General features: G+C 44.3%; 4 protein-coding genes across 12 annotated transcripts; all 4 read left to right on the forward strand.

The window, feature by feature from the left end:
* Positions 1-348: 348 nt before the first annotated feature.
* On the forward strand, positions 349-2969 carry LOC135675966 (protein NUCLEAR FUSION DEFECTIVE 4-like). Of its 2 annotated transcripts, XM_065186652.1 has the most exons (4): positions 349-596; positions 742-1033; positions 1187-2115; positions 2207-2969. In XM_065186652.1, exons 2-4 carry the CDS (start codon positions 764-766, stop codon positions 2718-2720), a joined length of 1713 nt encoding a protein of 570 aa, XP_065042724.1. In that variant the 5' UTR covers positions 349-596; positions 742-763; the 3' UTR covers positions 2721-2969. The 2 variants fall into 2 exon arrangements, with proteins under 2 accessions (XP_065042724.1, XP_065042723.1); XM_065186651.1 differs by having other exon boundaries at positions 349-1033.
* Positions 2970-3562: 593 nt separating this feature from the next.
* LOC103987249 (protein HVA22) lies at positions 3563-4585 on the forward strand. Its single transcript, XM_009405498.3, has 4 exons — positions 3563-3689; positions 3826-3852; positions 3935-4057; positions 4142-4585. Exons 1-4 carry the CDS (start codon positions 3643-3645, stop codon positions 4401-4403), a joined length of 459 nt encoding a protein of 152 aa, XP_009403773.2. The 5' UTR covers positions 3563-3642; the 3' UTR covers positions 4404-4585.
* A 3988-nt stretch (positions 4586-8573) lies between these two features.
* On the forward strand, positions 8574-9539 carry LOC135677676 (uncharacterized). The gene has a single exon (XM_065190046.1). The coding sequence runs from the start codon at positions 8607-8609 to the stop codon at positions 9315-9317; it is 711 nt and encodes a 236-aa protein (XP_065046118.1). The 5' UTR covers positions 8574-8606; the 3' UTR covers positions 9318-9539.
* A 423-nt stretch (positions 9540-9962) lies between these two features.
* LOC103987251 (transcription factor TCP20-like) lies at positions 9963-16119 on the forward strand. 8 transcript variants are annotated; one of them, XM_065186655.1, is made up of 14 exons: positions 9963-10148; positions 10519-10753; positions 10829-10899; positions 11045-11205; positions 11369-11475; positions 11742-11955; positions 12180-12253; positions 12372-12550; positions 12637-12740; positions 12832-13006; positions 13702-13842; positions 13994-14102; positions 14293-14549; positions 14722-16119. In XM_065186655.1, exons 13-14 carry the CDS (start codon positions 14388-14390, stop codon positions 15592-15594), a joined length of 1035 nt encoding a protein of 344 aa, XP_065042727.1. In that variant the 5' UTR covers positions 9963-10148; positions 10519-10753; positions 10829-10899; positions 11045-11205; positions 11369-11475; positions 11742-11955; positions 12180-12253; positions 12372-12550; positions 12637-12740; positions 12832-13006; positions 13702-13842; positions 13994-14102; positions 14293-14387; the 3' UTR covers positions 15595-16119. The 8 variants fall into 8 exon arrangements, with proteins under 8 accessions (XP_065042727.1, XP_065042731.1, XP_065042726.1 ...); XM_065186659.1 differs by having other exon boundaries at positions 11742-12253; positions 12631-12740; XM_065186654.1 differs by having other exon boundaries at positions 11742-12253.
* Positions 16120-16202: the final 83 nt, after the last annotated feature.

Raw genomic sequence — 16202 nt, forward strand, 5'->3', positions numbered from 1 at the left:
TTGCTTTGCTTTGCTTGTGATATTATTATTCCATCGAGTCGAATATAAGAGTATATTATTTGACTTGGTGGTGCGATGTAGATGACGAGGTCGGATTGGCCGATGAAGTGGGGCCGATCATCGAATCTACGTGTTCCTCGTCTCAATCCGCACAGGGAAGCCCATTCGGCTGGCGATCAAATCAGAAACGCCCCCGTGTGCACCGACAATCCATGTTCCAAGTACATGGCCTGATGTGACTATGAACAGAGCAGGGGCAATTACGAAATTACAACCAAATGTGGGCGCTTTTACCCGAGCTGCTTCGAATAAGACCCTTGGGTTCCATCCCCCCCTCGATCCGCCGGAAGACTCGTTCTTCCTTCCCAGAAATTTTGGTTGTTTTCCTCCGAGTTTATTCGTATGGTCATGCTTCAATCACCGCTGCAGCTTTGACTCCTACTGCGAAGCGCCTTCCAAGATAAAAAATGCGGGCTCTTGGGAGGAAAGTTTCATTCGGAATGATCGATCCTCTGTTCGTCTTTTGTCGCTGTTGTTGATTCTTTCGGGCATGATGTGGTAAGGGAGAACTTCCAAAGCCGGTGGAGGAAGAAAAGGTTCGATTTTTTGTATCGATTCTATTCGCTACTCTGATTTCTACGGAGAAAAAAAAAATCGGATCTTTGCTGGAGAACGCGTGATTCGAGTTCGGGAGTCAATGGCCAAGCCTCAAGGAAGGTTGGGATCCTTGTTGAACAACAGATGGCTCGTGTTCGTGGCCGGGATGTGGGTGCAAGCCGTCGCTGGGATCGGGTACCTGTTCGGCAGCCTTTCGCCCGTGATCAAGAGCTCCCTCGGCTACAACCAGCGGCAGATCGCCAGCCTCGGCGTCGCCAAGGATCTCGGTGACAGCATCGGCTTCCTCGCCGGCACCCTCTGCGAGATCCTGCCCCTCTGGGCGGCTCTTTTTATTGGTGTGCTGCAGAACTTCTTCGGGTATGGCTGGGTTTGGCTCATCGTCACCGGGAGAGCGCCCCGTTTGCCACTGTGGGCGGTGAGTTGACACTTCATTTCATTTCTATGATTTGTTCTTAGCATCATCCATCATTTCTTTCATCGTGCAATCGCAGTTTGCTCGTTGCATGAAACAGAGAAGTAGACAGATTCCATATGTGACCTTCTATGTCGTGTTCATCCTTTTGCGCAGATGTGCATTCTTATATTCGTGGGGACAAACGGAGAGACCTACTTCAACACAGCTGCACTGGTTTCGTGCGTACAGAACTTCCCCAGGAGCAGAGGCCCGATAGTGGGAATCCTGAAGGGGTTTGCAGGGCTCAGTGGTGCGATCTTGACGCAGATTTTTGCGATGATGCACACACCTGATCACGCTGCTCTCATTTTCATGGTGGCCGTCGGACCATCCATGGTGGTCATCTCCCTGGCGTTCATCGTCAGGCCCGTTGGAGGCCACCGGCAAGTGCGACCTTCGGATCAGTCTAGCTTTATGTTCATCTACATTGTATGCTTGATCCTGGCTGCTTACTTGATGGGTGTCATGCTTCTGGAAGATCTGCTTGACCTCAGCCACATCGTGATCGTCCTGTTCACGGTGGTGCTGATGCTTCTCTTGCTGGTTCCTATCGCCATTCCTCTGCTGCTGGCATTCCGTGTGGACGCCGCTTCTCCCGTCCAAGAGCTTCTCTTGCCCGAACCTTCGAAAGAGGAGACAAGCAAATCAGGACAACAAAACGAGGTTGTCTTCAGCGAGCTCGAGGACGAAAAGCCCAAGGATGTCGACCTGCTTCCTGCCTTGGAGAGGCAGAAGAGAATCGCTCGTTTGCAAGCAAAGCTGTTCCAAGCAGCCGCTGATGGAGCTGTCCGGGTCAAGAAGAGGAGAGGCCCGCACAGGGGAGAGGACTTCACCTTGATGCAGGCACTCATAAAGGCGGACTTCTGGCTTATGTTCTTCTCCCTTCTCTTGGGATCCGGTTCCGGATTGACTGTCATCGACAATCTTGGGCAGATGAGCGAGTCTTTGGGTTACGATGAGACTCACATCTTCGTCTCCATGATTAGCATTTGGAATTTCCTTGGTCGGGTAGGCGGAGGCTATGTATCTGAGATCATTGTCAGGTACGAACTCCTCCATCTTATCTGAGACCGACACACCACCTCAATCTCTTGGTTTCTTCCTCCTCCTAGCAACAATGTGGTTTCTCCTCAGGGACTATGCGTATCCGAGGCCAGTGGCCATGGCGTTCTCTCAGGTCGCAATGGCAATCGGGCACCTGTTCTTTGCCATGGCTTGGCCTGGAACGATGTACATCGGAACCTTGCTGATTGGACTTGGATATGGAGCTCACTGGGCTATCGTTCCGGCTGCTGCATCCGAGCTGTTCGGGTTGAAGAACTTCGGAGCCCTGTACAATTTTCTTACCGTGGCTAATCCTGCCGGATCATTAATCTTCTCAGGTCTCGTTGCCAGCGGAATCTACGACTACGAAGCGGAAAAACAAGCACACCAACATCAAAGCTCGGGGGGTCTTCAACTTGGAAAATTGCTCCAACTTACTGCACTGAATGCGGAGGAGCCATTGAAGTGCAAAGGAGCAATCTGCTTCTTCTTCAGTTCATTAATCATGTCCGGACTTTGCGTCATTGCAGTGATCCTCAGCATGATTATTGTTTACAGGACTAGAATCGTGTACCTCAACCTTTACGGACGTAATCGCACGTAATTATCTGAACTCGATGCCATTGACGTCGTCGAGTCCTTTTGGTCTTGGCAACTCTGTTTCCGCTTGCCCATTGAAGCAGAGGTGTTTCCATGTTCCCAAGATTAGATTAACGGAGGATGGATGGATCGGTGGATCTTCTTTGTGAAGTATCATCATCTTGTAGTGTCTTGGAAAAGAGTTGGTACATTCTGTGGTGTTCTAATGTATCGGTTTTGATGCGTCTGCATTCGATATAACACAGTGGTTCGGTTTCGGAATCGATGATTTTTATTTTTAAAAATTAGAATCAATATCATAAAATAATTCATCATATATTTATTTTTTGGATTTGGAGGATAAAGAATTCAAGTAGAAGAAAAATTTTCTTACCATAATGATTTGATAATTGTCTTAATATTTTGATAATTTTGGATTTGAATCAACTCAAGTTTTAACATCAGTTCGCCACGTGTCCCTCTATTCCCCTTTCGATTGTGAATTGCTGACGCGAGCTGCTGAGCTGTGCCTCCGACTCATGGGCTTGTCGCATTTAACGTGGCAACGCCGTAAACAAAGACTTACACACGCGACGACAACCAATCAGAGCTCGAAACGAGTAATGAGAAGAGTGGGCCCCGTTCGGTCAGCCAGCCTGTTGCCCTCCGGTGGGTTCGCTCTTCGGGGTTTGGTTTCTTTCATTCATTTCTTTTCCGTGGTGACCGCGGATCCAAGGAGCGTTGACTTGGACGGTGCGCTTTATATTACCTCACCCATCTGGTCGGTGCCGTCGCAAGCTGCCACGTGACAGTCAACGTCACCCCTCTTACACCTCGCCATTTGTCCCGCTTCTCCTATACATGTATATATATATACATACCTTCTGAGAACGAACACTTGCGTTCCCCAATAACAGAAACTTCATCTCCTCTCCATAGATCAGCCCATGGGTCATTTGTGGACTGTTGTCACCCATCTCCACTCCTTGGCTGGGTACGCTGCCAAATCTCTGTTCTTCTTCTTCTTCTTCTTCTTCTTCTTCTTCTTCTTCTTCTTCAATTTTGTCTGTGTTCTCTTTGCCTCTAACCTGCGTTTGTGTCTGCTTGGTTGATGTATCACATGCATGCAGGCCAACCATTACGCTGGTCTACCCATTGTGAGTCACTTCACTCCGCCCAGCACCTGTTTGTCTTTAATCCTCAATGTTTCTGCTGAGTGAATTCTGCTGATTCGATCAGGTACGCGTCGATTCAGGCCCTCGAGAGCCCGTCGAATCTTGACGATGAGCAATGGCTAGTCTACTGGATTCTGTACTCCTTCCTCACTCTCTTGGAGATGGCCGCTGAGTCCATCTTGTACTGGTAAGTTTGCTTTTATAGCCTTACTGATTCTTCTCTGAGGATCCTGACAAGTGAACCATTGCTTGTGTTTCTGGTCTGGATTAGGGTACCTGTCTGGTATCAGATCAAGTTGGTATTGGTGGCTTGGTTGGTGCTCCCACAGTTCAGGGGTGCTGCCTTTGTGTATGACAACTTTGTAAGGCAACGATTAAGGAAGTATGAGGAGGGCAAAGCTGCAGATTGCAGTTCTTCCTCTCCCAAGGACAAGAACATGAGCAGCAAGAGAAGTGGAGCCTCCAAGGACAAGGATAACAGCAAGAATAAATTTGCACCATTTGTTACCCTGAAGAAGGCAAACATTAATTGATCCTTTGGGTGCTTGTCTATGGACCTAATTATCAGCTGTAGAACAAATATATCCTCTTTTGTTGCTGTTCAGTGGTAGATTGCCTTCTCCATAGGAAATACTGTGTATAGTCAACCTTGTCACACAATGTTTTATGTATTGAGTTGTACCAAAGTTTTCTTTCAAGAATGATGTTCTCCAGATATTGTTGGTCTCCAAATGAAATGAACATGTTCCAGGAAGAAAGACATGGTCTAGAAGTGCTTGGGACATGCATACATCCTTACACCGGCAAACCAAAGTGTAATCCTCATGTAATTGAAACTAAGAGATGTTTTAGCAAGGATGTACTGTTAAAGAGATTCTCAAGGAATGAAACTCTACAGCCAACCACAATCTGAAGCAGGGAGTTGCTCACATGGAAACAGATTTCTTTGCATCAATCAGAATGATTGGATACTGGGGAGCATGGCTTCAGGAACAAGAAGAAGTGGCTGTTTGCCTGGATCATCTTAAATCTTCTATGGCAACAAAACATGATTTGGTTTAACTTATGATGCAATGCACTCGTAAGGGTATGTATTAGGAACGAGTCAGCACTAAGAGAGGAGGGGGGGGGGGGGGGGGTTGAATTAATGCAGCAGTAAAAATCACGATTTTGAAAAATTCTTTCGTTTCGTACGATAAAACCGATTTCGAAAACTTGCTCAATTTGAAAGTGTATTCGTAAACACGTTGAAAGCAGTAAGCAAGTAAGGAGGTTTGCAGTAAGATAAGTTGCACAAAAGAAAAGCAAACCAGATTTTTATAGTGATTCGGTTGTTATGACTTACATCCACTTTACTGATTCCTCTTCCGTTGAGACCACCGGCATCCACTATCAATCTTCCTTTAATAGGCGAAGATCAACCTCCTTCTTACACCCCTCTTCTCCTTTTCAGGGGTTTATGAGACAACCTTTACGAGCACACACTCCTCTCTAAACAGAATTCTAAGTTTAAGCTAGAGGAGAGGATTTCTCAAGAGATTTCTATAGCATTTTCTCACTTTTAAACTCTCTATGCTTGTGTAAGTTAACCAAGGATGAGAGGGGTATTTATAGGCTTCAAGTTGATTCAAACTCGGAGCCTAAAAAGGTCTCATCCCAAGTTTCCTGGGTACTGGCGGTACCACCGTCGTTCTTGGGCGATACTACCGTCGCAGGATCTACCACTGGGCGGTACCACTGCTGGCAGCATTACTTCCAACGGTACCACCGCCCAGAATTTCTGGAGTGTTGTTCCCCAAGCGGTGCCACCGTCGGCCCTGGCGGTGCCATCGCCGGCCAGGCTTTCAGCAACCTAGTTGGGCCTTGAATTTGACCCAAACTAGCCCAAGTTCGGGCCCAGTTGGCCCTTAACAGAGTTGATGGGATTATCTCCCAATCCCAACTCCAAGTATGTGTTAACTACGATTCCTAAGACATAATCTAAGCAAGATAAGTCCGGTTTCTTCCGGCGAGCTTCTGGTGATCTTTTGACGAACTTCCGACGATCTCTTGGTAATGTTCTGGCAGACTTCTGGCAAGCTCCTGGACTTCACGACAATCTTCTTGGTGAGTTCCGATGAGCTTCTTTGGTAAGCTCCAGGACTTCTCGGTCAATTCCGGTAGAACTTCCAATGAACGTCCGAACTTTCAACAAACTCTCGAACTCCCAACGAAATCATGTTCTTGACTCCGGGACTTCATTTTGCTTTATGCCTTATTATCGCAGTTAATCATGTACATATAAAAATATATTTCGATTTAGACAATTATTACTAAGCATGAATCATGTCGTATGGCATGTCATTGGTCCATCGATACTTCGTCCGATCTTGCGGTCTATTGCTTAATCGGTCAGTTGATCTTCGCAACTCTGATATCCTTAGCGTAATATCTGTTCTTCTAAGCCCAATGCCCGAATCTATGGCTCGAAGCCTTCTATCGATACGTCGACCGATCCTTCGGCTCAACGTCCAATCTTCTGACATATTTTTCTCAGGCCCAGTATAATTCTTCCTGCTCTAATATCCTTTAGGAAAATACTCATTTGACATCTCTTTTTTTAGTAACATCAAAGGTCAGAACACACACACGTATCACCAGATTTTATTAGAAATCAAGCTCAATGATAGACTAATGATAGAATAAACAAGGAGGTATAATAAGCTTGGTATGATATTTGTTTTAAGCAAAAAAATTCAATTGAAGAAACATGCTTCTTCCATGTCTTAATTTACTCTTAATTATCAAAGCTTCAAATTTGCCATATTTATTTTTAGAGAATTTTATTAAAAAATAATGAATTCAAGGAGCTCCAAAGATATCAGAGCTCAAGACCAATGCCATCATTTTATCCCAGCAATTCATCCGTCACATAAGCTTTTAAATCATCAATTAAGGAGAGTTGAGAGGATTGGTGAAATCATTTTCTTCCCAAAAGTCTATTCCTTTGGAAAACAAAGTGCATTCAAGTGATGATTCAACTCTGTTTTATACCAAGCTTAATTCCAAAGACACAAGATGAAATATAAGGAATAAGAACAGCAATCTTTTGAGGAAAACAACAAGATCAAATTAAATAAAAATAACTGAACACAGACAAACACAAACAGCAAAAGTACCATCTGATCACACCATCCTACCTAAACTGCTTTCCAAACTAAATTATTCCAATAATAAGCTTGGACACAAAACATTCAACACTGCAATTAACTTCATGATCCCTCATGTTCTAGCAGCAACTTTATGAGAAGAATAAGAAATTAGTGTTGTGCAGCAAAACATTGCATGTGTACAAAGTTACAGCCATTAGACTCAGGTAGAAAGGCAAGAAAATTTTGTCTGTGACCCTCTTTTGAGGGTTGGCTGATGTTGACCATGCTACTAACTTCAAGCCTGATTCCACTTGTCTTGGACTCTTGTGAAGGTGAGGAGGAATCAAACATGTTGTTTGCTTTGGACCCCATTTTTCCCCATGTTTCCTTAGTCCCTAAGGTTTAGAGCCTTTAGCCACTCGGGGAATCAATGCAAAGTGTAACTTGGGTTATTCTCTGGACAAAGAAATTTAAAGTCTCAAAATCCATTTAATTTCAATCTAGATTAGAATAATTCGAAAGGCTAATTGTCATATTATATGGTGCAAATGCAAACTATGGTACATGAAAGGGAGCAAACCAGATAAGAATGAACAAACTCTCAAATAAACTATGTTGAGATCAAACAATTATGAGAGAGAATGAGGCAGCACCAGAAAGAAAAGAATATTAAATCAATCAACACATTATTTGTAATGCCATAGGATTATTGTTGTTGTTCCCTTCTGTGTTCATCTCCCACAAGAGTTCTTTCTCTTGATCCACACAGGTGGCAGCTCTAGCTTCAGAGATGTAAAGGTAGTAAACACCTCAAACCAAAGTCCTTATCAGAAAACCCTACTCCCTCATCTTTTGCTCCAATGGAAGGAAGGTTGCTTGTGCATTCAAAAGGTGAGATCTTTTTCTTCTTTGGAAGGTTGGCTGGTAAACCACAGAGTATGATGGGTGTTGGTAAGAGGTGGCTGTAATCACCACCTTTTAGGTCTGTATAAAATTTGAAGTTTCACTTCATAAATCACCCTTTGGTTGTCTCCATCATGCTTTTCATCACATATATTCTTTGTGAAGATTCATTTCTTAGCTTGGAATGTCATCTCAACATGCACCTTCTTCATGACAGCACCAACAGAAATAGTTAGTCACCAGTTAATATGATGTCTTCACAGAACACATGCACCACAAGCCATGAAATCAGCAACCTTATTAAGTTAAAATGAAGAACTCAAAAGCAACATGAGATGCCATATTTAAGAAGCAATGCTCACACACACAGAATATGTTCTTTGTATTTTGGAAAGTCTATCAAGGTATTTTAATGTGTTGGATCACATTAATGGGTTATCACAGATCAGATTCCTAGCTCTGTAATCACCATGACAAATTACTAGAACTCAGAACAGATCAAAACCATCAAACAGCAAGAGTGGAAAGTGACACCAATCCCTTGGCTTTTTTTAAAGAACCTCCACATACTAAAGGCAACCAAATAATATGAGTGGGAAAGCTAAAGATTGTGAGAATTCCACCAATAAAGACCTCCCTTTCCTCTCCCTATATATACATGTTCTTGCACTGCTCTACGTTCAGTCGGATCGGCATCCTCCTATGCTTCTCTCTTTTCCTGTGAGTCTTCTCTCCCAAGCCTTCATCTCAAAGCAGTCCCAGACCTCTTGTTCTTCTCCTTCCTTCTTCCTAATCAAACACCTTAGAACTATGGACCCACTTAAAATGGAGAAGCTTCAAGCGATGAGGAGTTACAGGAGGAATCACTTCTTTTTGGTGTTCCTTCATTACATTCTACGTGTTGTTTTGGTCGGTCTGTTTCTGTCATGCCCCAATTGGCTCCCCAGCATCTGCTCCTTTGTAAAGTTCTTCTTCTTAGTTTGTCTTCCGAACATTGGCGCCACTGTCTCCGGGCCAAAGTTCGTATTCGTGGTCTCCAACATCATCATCATCTTCCTCGTCGGCGAGTCGAGACTCTCGAAGTCTCCTGCACAACACCCCGGCATCTACGAGGACTACGTAAGCCGAAGCCAAAGCCTGCAGAGGATGGCTAGTGTCGAGGTCAAGGAGAAGGAAGCTGTGATGGTGGAGCCTTCGTTCGAAGAGATCAAAGAGAAGGATGAGGAAGCCGTCGCGGAAGAAGAGGAAGAGGTGAAAGGTGATGCAGTAGAGGAGGAATTGGTGACAGAGCGTGAGGAGTTGCTGGAAGAGGAGTACGAGGAATTGCCTGCAGAGGAGCTGAACAGGAGAGTGGAGGACTTCATTGCCAAGGTCAACATGCAGAGGAAGCTGGAAGCCAGAATGCTCATCTGATAACGATGATGAATGGTTGCAGAAAGAGAGAAAAGGGAGACGACAAATGATTACATCTCATCATCAGAATTCCTGTACATAAAAAAGAAGGAGATCTTCTTGGCAAAGAAGATGAGCTGCTTAGCTCTTTCATTGTTCTTGCCTACTGCTGATCTCAATTAATCATCGGGTCATTAATAATAAAACTATCCATAAAATGTACGACAAATGATTGGCATGTCATCATCACACAGTATCTTCCAAGAATAATTCATTTATTTCAAGGGTTTGAAAGCAGATTCTCTTCAAAACGATGGGAGTTCTTCTTGTTGCCAAACTACTATCTTTTAATGATGTAAGAAGGGGTAATGTTAAGGTGTTAATGGAGTCATTAGGTAGATTCGGACGGGCTTAGTGGAGAATCTGTTCAAGGTGTGGGATACCATCCAATTATGCTTTTAAATTCAGCGATCGTCCCCAAATCAAGACCGCTCATTCGACTTGCGACTCTTAACTCACTTGTGGGGTCCATCCACGAACTTTCAGAACTGGCGGTCTGATGAAAATTGTAAGAAGTGATATAATAACAAAGAAATGGAGCGGATCTAGCCTCTGAGAACGCCTAACGTCTCTTTTCGACGCACTCGCCACCTCTCTCTCTCTCTCTCTCTTGGCGTTGTGGAGGAGGGAGAGCCATCTATGCCACCAAATTCACCTCCTCCTCTTCCTCCGCCGCCTAGGCCATTCTCCGAGTCGTCGACCCTCCTCCGATCATTTCCAAGAAGCGTTCTTGCGCGAAGAATCGACCTCTCTCCGAAAAATTGGAACTTGAGCCTTGTCTGAAGCAAGAAGGTCTGTTTCTTCTGATTTGGAGTTGCCCTGTTGGATCCGTCTTACTTGAGTTCGTTTGAGATGGCTGGTTAGCCTCTCGGGTTGTCAACTCTGGCTTATCTCGGGGGTTTTCTCCTGTTCACGATTTTCTCTGAAACTTTTTTTGTTCGTGACCGAAGTAAATTTGGAATTTTTAATCCCGTTTCCGAACTATTTGTGTTTTTTTATCTCGATGCTTCGTGATCTTCAAGTGCTTCAACAGGAATCCCATCCTTCTGCGATGGATTTTTCTCTCCTCGATTCATTTTGCTTGTGTTTGCGATGGAAAGTTCTCTTCCTTCCTTCCTGCTGTTAATCTTGAGATTGCCAACTTTTGATGATTGCATTGCAGCTGTCACTGTACCTATATCCACTGCAAAGAAACTCCTTTAAAGATTCTGGAAAATGGTGGCTTGCTTGGTTTGTCTTCGGAAGAATATAATAAAGTGGTTATTTTAGACGCAAGCGAACGGGAATCTACTGTTCATCACTGTGTTCGGAGCTTGTGGCGACTTTGCCAAGAAGACAAAACTTCCTGCCCTTTTCGCACTTTATTATGAAGACTGCCTTCCAGACGTCTGGTTTATGTAATTAGAATCGCACTCGAATTCTTTATGTTTTGGTCTCTCGGAAATGTGATGTATGTATATGTTATTCCGCAGCATTCAACTGAACTTGGTTATGCACGAACGAAGATGATTAGCAAGACACTTTCGTGCAGAATTGACAAAAGGTGATTTGTGTCTTCTTTTTTGTTATCCTAAATCTTCTTGTACTTGATTTTGTCTTAGAATGTAATGTTTTCATTTTTATCAAGCTCATTGATTGTTGATGTCCCTTTTGCCCTCATGACTCTAGTGATCTGCTACTTTTTCCAGGGAGAATTCTGGTGAGAAGATGGAGCAGTTTCTGAAAAGATGCTTCTATCATGCAGGTCAATGTCTTGCGAAGCCTGACAAGAAGCTGAAAGAAGACGGGCTAGTTCTTGTATCTATAAGATGAGGATATCCTCAATTTTAGAAGTTTGACTCTGATGAAGGTACATATGATGACATTCAGCAAATGTTAATTTGTTTGGATCATCCAAAATATCTCGATTAAGCCTTTTGTATTTTTTATGTGAAAACAATGTTGAATGGTTAGAGAAATAATAATAAAATTGGAACTGATCTTGATTGAGCAACTAATGAGCCTGTCATCAGGGTGCAGCCTCACGACAAGCTCATTCACATGAAGGTCAATAACAAGATTCCTTGATTGGGAATGAGATTAGACCAAAGTCTCATTTATATCTTCTTTATGCATCAAGGTACAAGCTATCCTTGTTTTTCCGATGAAAGAGAGTGCTGATTCCTAAAATGCCTAAATTCTGATCACTAACCACAGCAGTATAATATTATTCTGTTGAGCATTTTTTTTCCTTGGGATATGAGTCAAAATGCCTAGGAAGTTTCATTCTAAGATTAGTATATATTGAGCTCTTTGAAAGCAATTTATAGGCAGGGCATTAATTATCATGATCCTCATGAGAAGGCTAATGCTATTTTGATTTGTCATGAAATGCTGGCTGTTTAGATACTCCAAGGAGATACCAGATGTGCATGAGTGGCTGCTTCTTGATGCCATGGAGGTAGAATGAAGGCTGTTCATTTGTTCTGGTGAACTGGATGCTGCTTGAGAGCTGTTCATGCCACTGCTCAGGAATTTTGAGGAGAATATAGCCTCAGGGCTCTACCTTTACAGGAACCATGCACCAATAAGAGCCCATTATCTTGCAGCCAAATACAATGTCAGTTGTAGTGACCTCAGTGCATCAGAGTAATATTTTTGCTGCCACTTTAGCAGGAGACACACCAATAAATTAATTCAAGAGAACCACAGATAAGCAATAACATTTGGGCACTGTGTTGTTCCTCTTTAATTTTGCTGCATAAATGCACTGCCATATAGGCTTGTAGGAATCTAAAGTTTGGTAATCAGCATGACATATAGTTGGGTTTCTTCTTTGTACAGTACAGTACTGGCAACAGATTTCATGGTGGACTTCTATCAGCTCGAAGGTGTTCAACAAGTCCCGACTATTTGAAGTGCGCAACATAGATCATCATAGTTGTTGATCCATATGCATATGATCTGACAAAGTTTATACCTATTGTGACTGCTGAATTTGGTTACTGCTTGTGACAATGATACTCTGGTCAACAGATTCTACTTGGCAATGCCCTGTGGAGAGGATGGAGGACTGCGCAAAGATGACTGCGTTGAGGACAAGCCGCGGCACAGCACCGAGACACTGTGGTGGTTCAATGCAACTTGTATGATGCCATTCTTTGTGCAGGAAGGGGTGGGTTGGAATCTGTGGTGGTGCTGCAGCAGTGTGCCAGGTGCTCCACCTGCCAAGGCTCTGAATAAGAGAATGCTTGATGCATCTGAGGCTAAATTTCTGTTCTTCCTTCAATCCAAGCAACAGGCATCAAGCAATACTAGGAGAAGTTGCAATGGTTGCAACATTCTACACACTCGAGCCCCGGAAGCCTTTCATCCATGGTGTCATATATCCTTCCCTTGGCTGAGGTGGGTCCGAATCATGAGTGTTGTGATCCTTTCTTTACTGTTCTTTCCTTGTCTTGATTCTATACTTACAACAGCTCATTTGTATTGCAAGGTTTTCATGACAAATGGTGGAGCAAAGATAAAGAATCATGTATCGAGTACCTTTTCCCTTTAATTCGGACGACACCCACGAAGACAACCATGTTCATTCAAGCTCTAAATCTTCTCCCACAAAGACAAAGGAGAAGCCCGGGAAGCGTAATCAATGATTTCTCTTGTCGAGTGAGGTGAGTCTGAATCATCAGTTTTTAAATTCATTCTATGCTGTCTTTTCCTTTATCTTCTTGATTCTACATTCACAGCAATTTATGTTTCATGACAAATGTTGGAGCAAATATGAACTGTGATGAACAAGTTCACAATGGTTTATTAGAAAGGCCTCTACAGCTGCACTGGCACATCAGGATGTCTTAGAAATCAGGCTTTTCACTAGGCAGCTAATGAAATAATAGCAACTAAAAGTATTTCCAAGGCTTGAAAGCAAATGCAAGCAAGAGGAATAATTTTTGGGAAAGGAGGCATTTCAAGAAGACAAACATGTATCATATTTGTTTGTTCCAATCCATTTATAATTAGGTGATTCACCAGACAATCATGTCAGAAATCCAACAACCAACCAAACAGTTGAAAGACAAAGATCAGGCAACCTTATTTGTCCATCTCTTTTGCAAAATCAAAGAAAATGACAATCAAAAGTCAATGGTGTGCCGGAAAAAAAAAAAAAAGGTTATGATCTCCTCAAAGTCTTATCATCTACTTAAATTAGAGTTGCAAGCTGAGGTCATGAAGCCTCCCAAGTAGATTCATGTAATCCTATCTTTAAGTGTGTCTGCTGACCATTCTCCATTCATTCCTTCTTTTAAATATGTCTGCTGACCATTCTCCCTTTACTCTCAATGCTTTTCTTTCAAATGATATCCAGGTGAATTGTATTGCTTCTGAGAACCATGAGGGGTTGATGTAGTCCTTCAGGAGGCCATATGGTGGTGTATAAGTGTATCGAGTCCCCACACATCAGATTTGTGAGAGATGATATCACCCTTCATAACAGGTTCCCATGACAGTGAGTATACATGTATTGATGTTAGGCAAGGTTGACCATAGATCATCCCTGACAGTTTTCATGGGTGATTGTAGCTGGGTATTGATGTCATTCAGAATATTATGTTTTGCAATTTATTTATAGTGTTTATCCAGTGGAATTTTGATTGCAGAGGGCCTATAAGATTGGGATCTACTGCATATTCTAGATTCAGCTGAAAGCTCCACCTGGAAGGAAGGAGCTCAAGTGTTCCCAGACTCCATGATATCCCCATTGATAAGGTCAGACAGTCCCACTCACCCGCTCTCCCCTGTTCTCAAGGATCACTAACTATTAAAATGTCTTAAAATATACTCTGATGGCGGCCTTCCAGTATTGAAGATGCACACAGGCTGCATAGGCGGAGAGGAACCAATCCAAAGAAATGATCTGAATGGAATTTAATCCACGACATTGTCTTCTTCTGAACAGGTCAGGATAGGCTACCCAATCAGGTCAGACAGTGGATGGATCAGGCAAAGAATGACCCACCAAGTGAGAGCCAAAAAGGACGACGACATTAATACATGAGCATCTGGTTCTTCTTCTGTTTTCATCTCCTTCTCCGTTCTCTCTTTCCCTTCCCCCCCACCCCACCCCCCGCCCGCGGCGAATCCAGTGACATTCCCTCGCCAAGGCCGTTTAAAGCCCACAAAACATTAGCATCTCTGCAATCTTTGCACCATAAGGTTTCTGCTCGTCTTCAGCTCCATCTCTCTCGCCGCAAAATTCAATTTTTAAGCAGAAAGGAGAAAATTTTCCCCTTCATCTCCGTCTCTGACAGCCCAAATTCCCAACTTTTCATCACTTTCTCTTCTTTTCTTGTACTTACCAACCTTCTTTCCATCATTGAATCCCCAGGTTTCCCCGAAGCTGCCCCAGGCACTGGTGGTGGGCTCGGCTGTCCAAGAGAGCATAGACCGGCAGGTGGTGATGGCCTCCCAACCTAACGTGGATGCCCAACTGCAAGCCACAGTAGAGAAGGGGGAGCAAAGGCGGCACCTTGCGCCGAAGCGGAGCTCCAACAAGGACCGCCACACCAAGGTTGAGGGCCGCGGTCGCCGGGTCCGTATGCCCGCCCTATGCGCTGCGCGCATCTTCCAGCTCACCCGCGAGCTCGGGCACAAGACCGACGGCGAGACCATCCAGTGGCTTCTCCAACAGGCGGAGCCCTCCATCATCGCCGCCACGGGCTCCGGATCCATCCCGGCCTTGGTCCTCACGTCGTCCTCTGCCGGCGCCAGCTCTACCCCGACTGCTTCCGCCACGGCCTCGGTCGGCCTGCACCACTACAACCTCCAAGAATTAGGGCAGAGCAGAGCTAATTGGGCGACGCCCGGCAGTCATCTTGGGCGATCCCACCCGGAATTTTGGATGACGCCGGTCGACGGGTCCAATGCTAGTTTCTTACAATCAGCAACGGCGGCAGTGCCTCTGGTGTCGAATATGCCGAGATTTGGGTTTAGCGGGCTGGAATTGCCCACCAGTGGCATCAACCCGATGACCTTCGTGCCACTGCTGGGCGGCCAGCGGCAGCCGATGCCGGGACTAGAGTTCTCAGTTTCGCAACATGGGCAAGTTGGGATTTTTAAACCTCAGCCACTGAGTCAATTCTATCAGCATATAGCGCAGGGCAGCGGGAACAGCGCCGGGAGTTATCAGTTGCAGCAGCAAGAACAAGAACAACAACCGTCTCTCACCTCTGATGAAAATTCAGAGGGATCGACGCAATAGGAAACATTGGAATTTGACGAGTTCGATTTATACACTCGAAGGGAAGGCTGTCACCATCTTGAAACAAAGAGAGCTACAGTGGCTCCTATCCTCGACCTCCTCTTTGCTGTACTTCTTCTCCATGTCGTCGCAGCTAGTATCCTTGGTCTCTCGATCATTCAGGTGCAGCAGACCGGTACCGGGCATTAGGCTGGCTATGATCCCTTGGTGAAGGTGGACAACCTGTGTCGCTGCACCATTCCAACTCCATGTTGATTGTGCCAATCTGTTTCTACGAGATCACTGTCGAGTTCCGGCGTGCATGGCACAGAGCCTTGAAGAGTATGTCTCCTGCAACTGAGTCACTGGTGATAGAACCAGAACGGCTTACAAGTGTGCAGGGTAAGAGCAGCTCGATCTAATTTGGATAATTGTGATTGTATTGAAGTGCATGGCCGGATGGGACAATTATGTTTCCGAGAACAGTATGCTTGAAGGATTCTGTGAGAGTCCTTCCAAGCTTTTGATTAGAGTTTTCATTTATAAGCAGAACATGTCGTTGACTTCTCTTCAAGTACATGAACACAGACAGGCTCTCCTAGCAGTAGATAAGCGGATCTAATAATAGA

This window comes from Musa acuminata, chromosome BXJ1-6, assembly GCF_036884655.1.
Source record: "Musa acuminata AAA Group cultivar baxijiao chromosome BXJ1-6, Cavendish_Baxijiao_AAA, whole genome shotgun sequence".
Classification (NCBI taxonomy): Eukaryota; Viridiplantae; Streptophyta; class Magnoliopsida; order Zingiberales; family Musaceae; genus Musa; species Musa acuminata.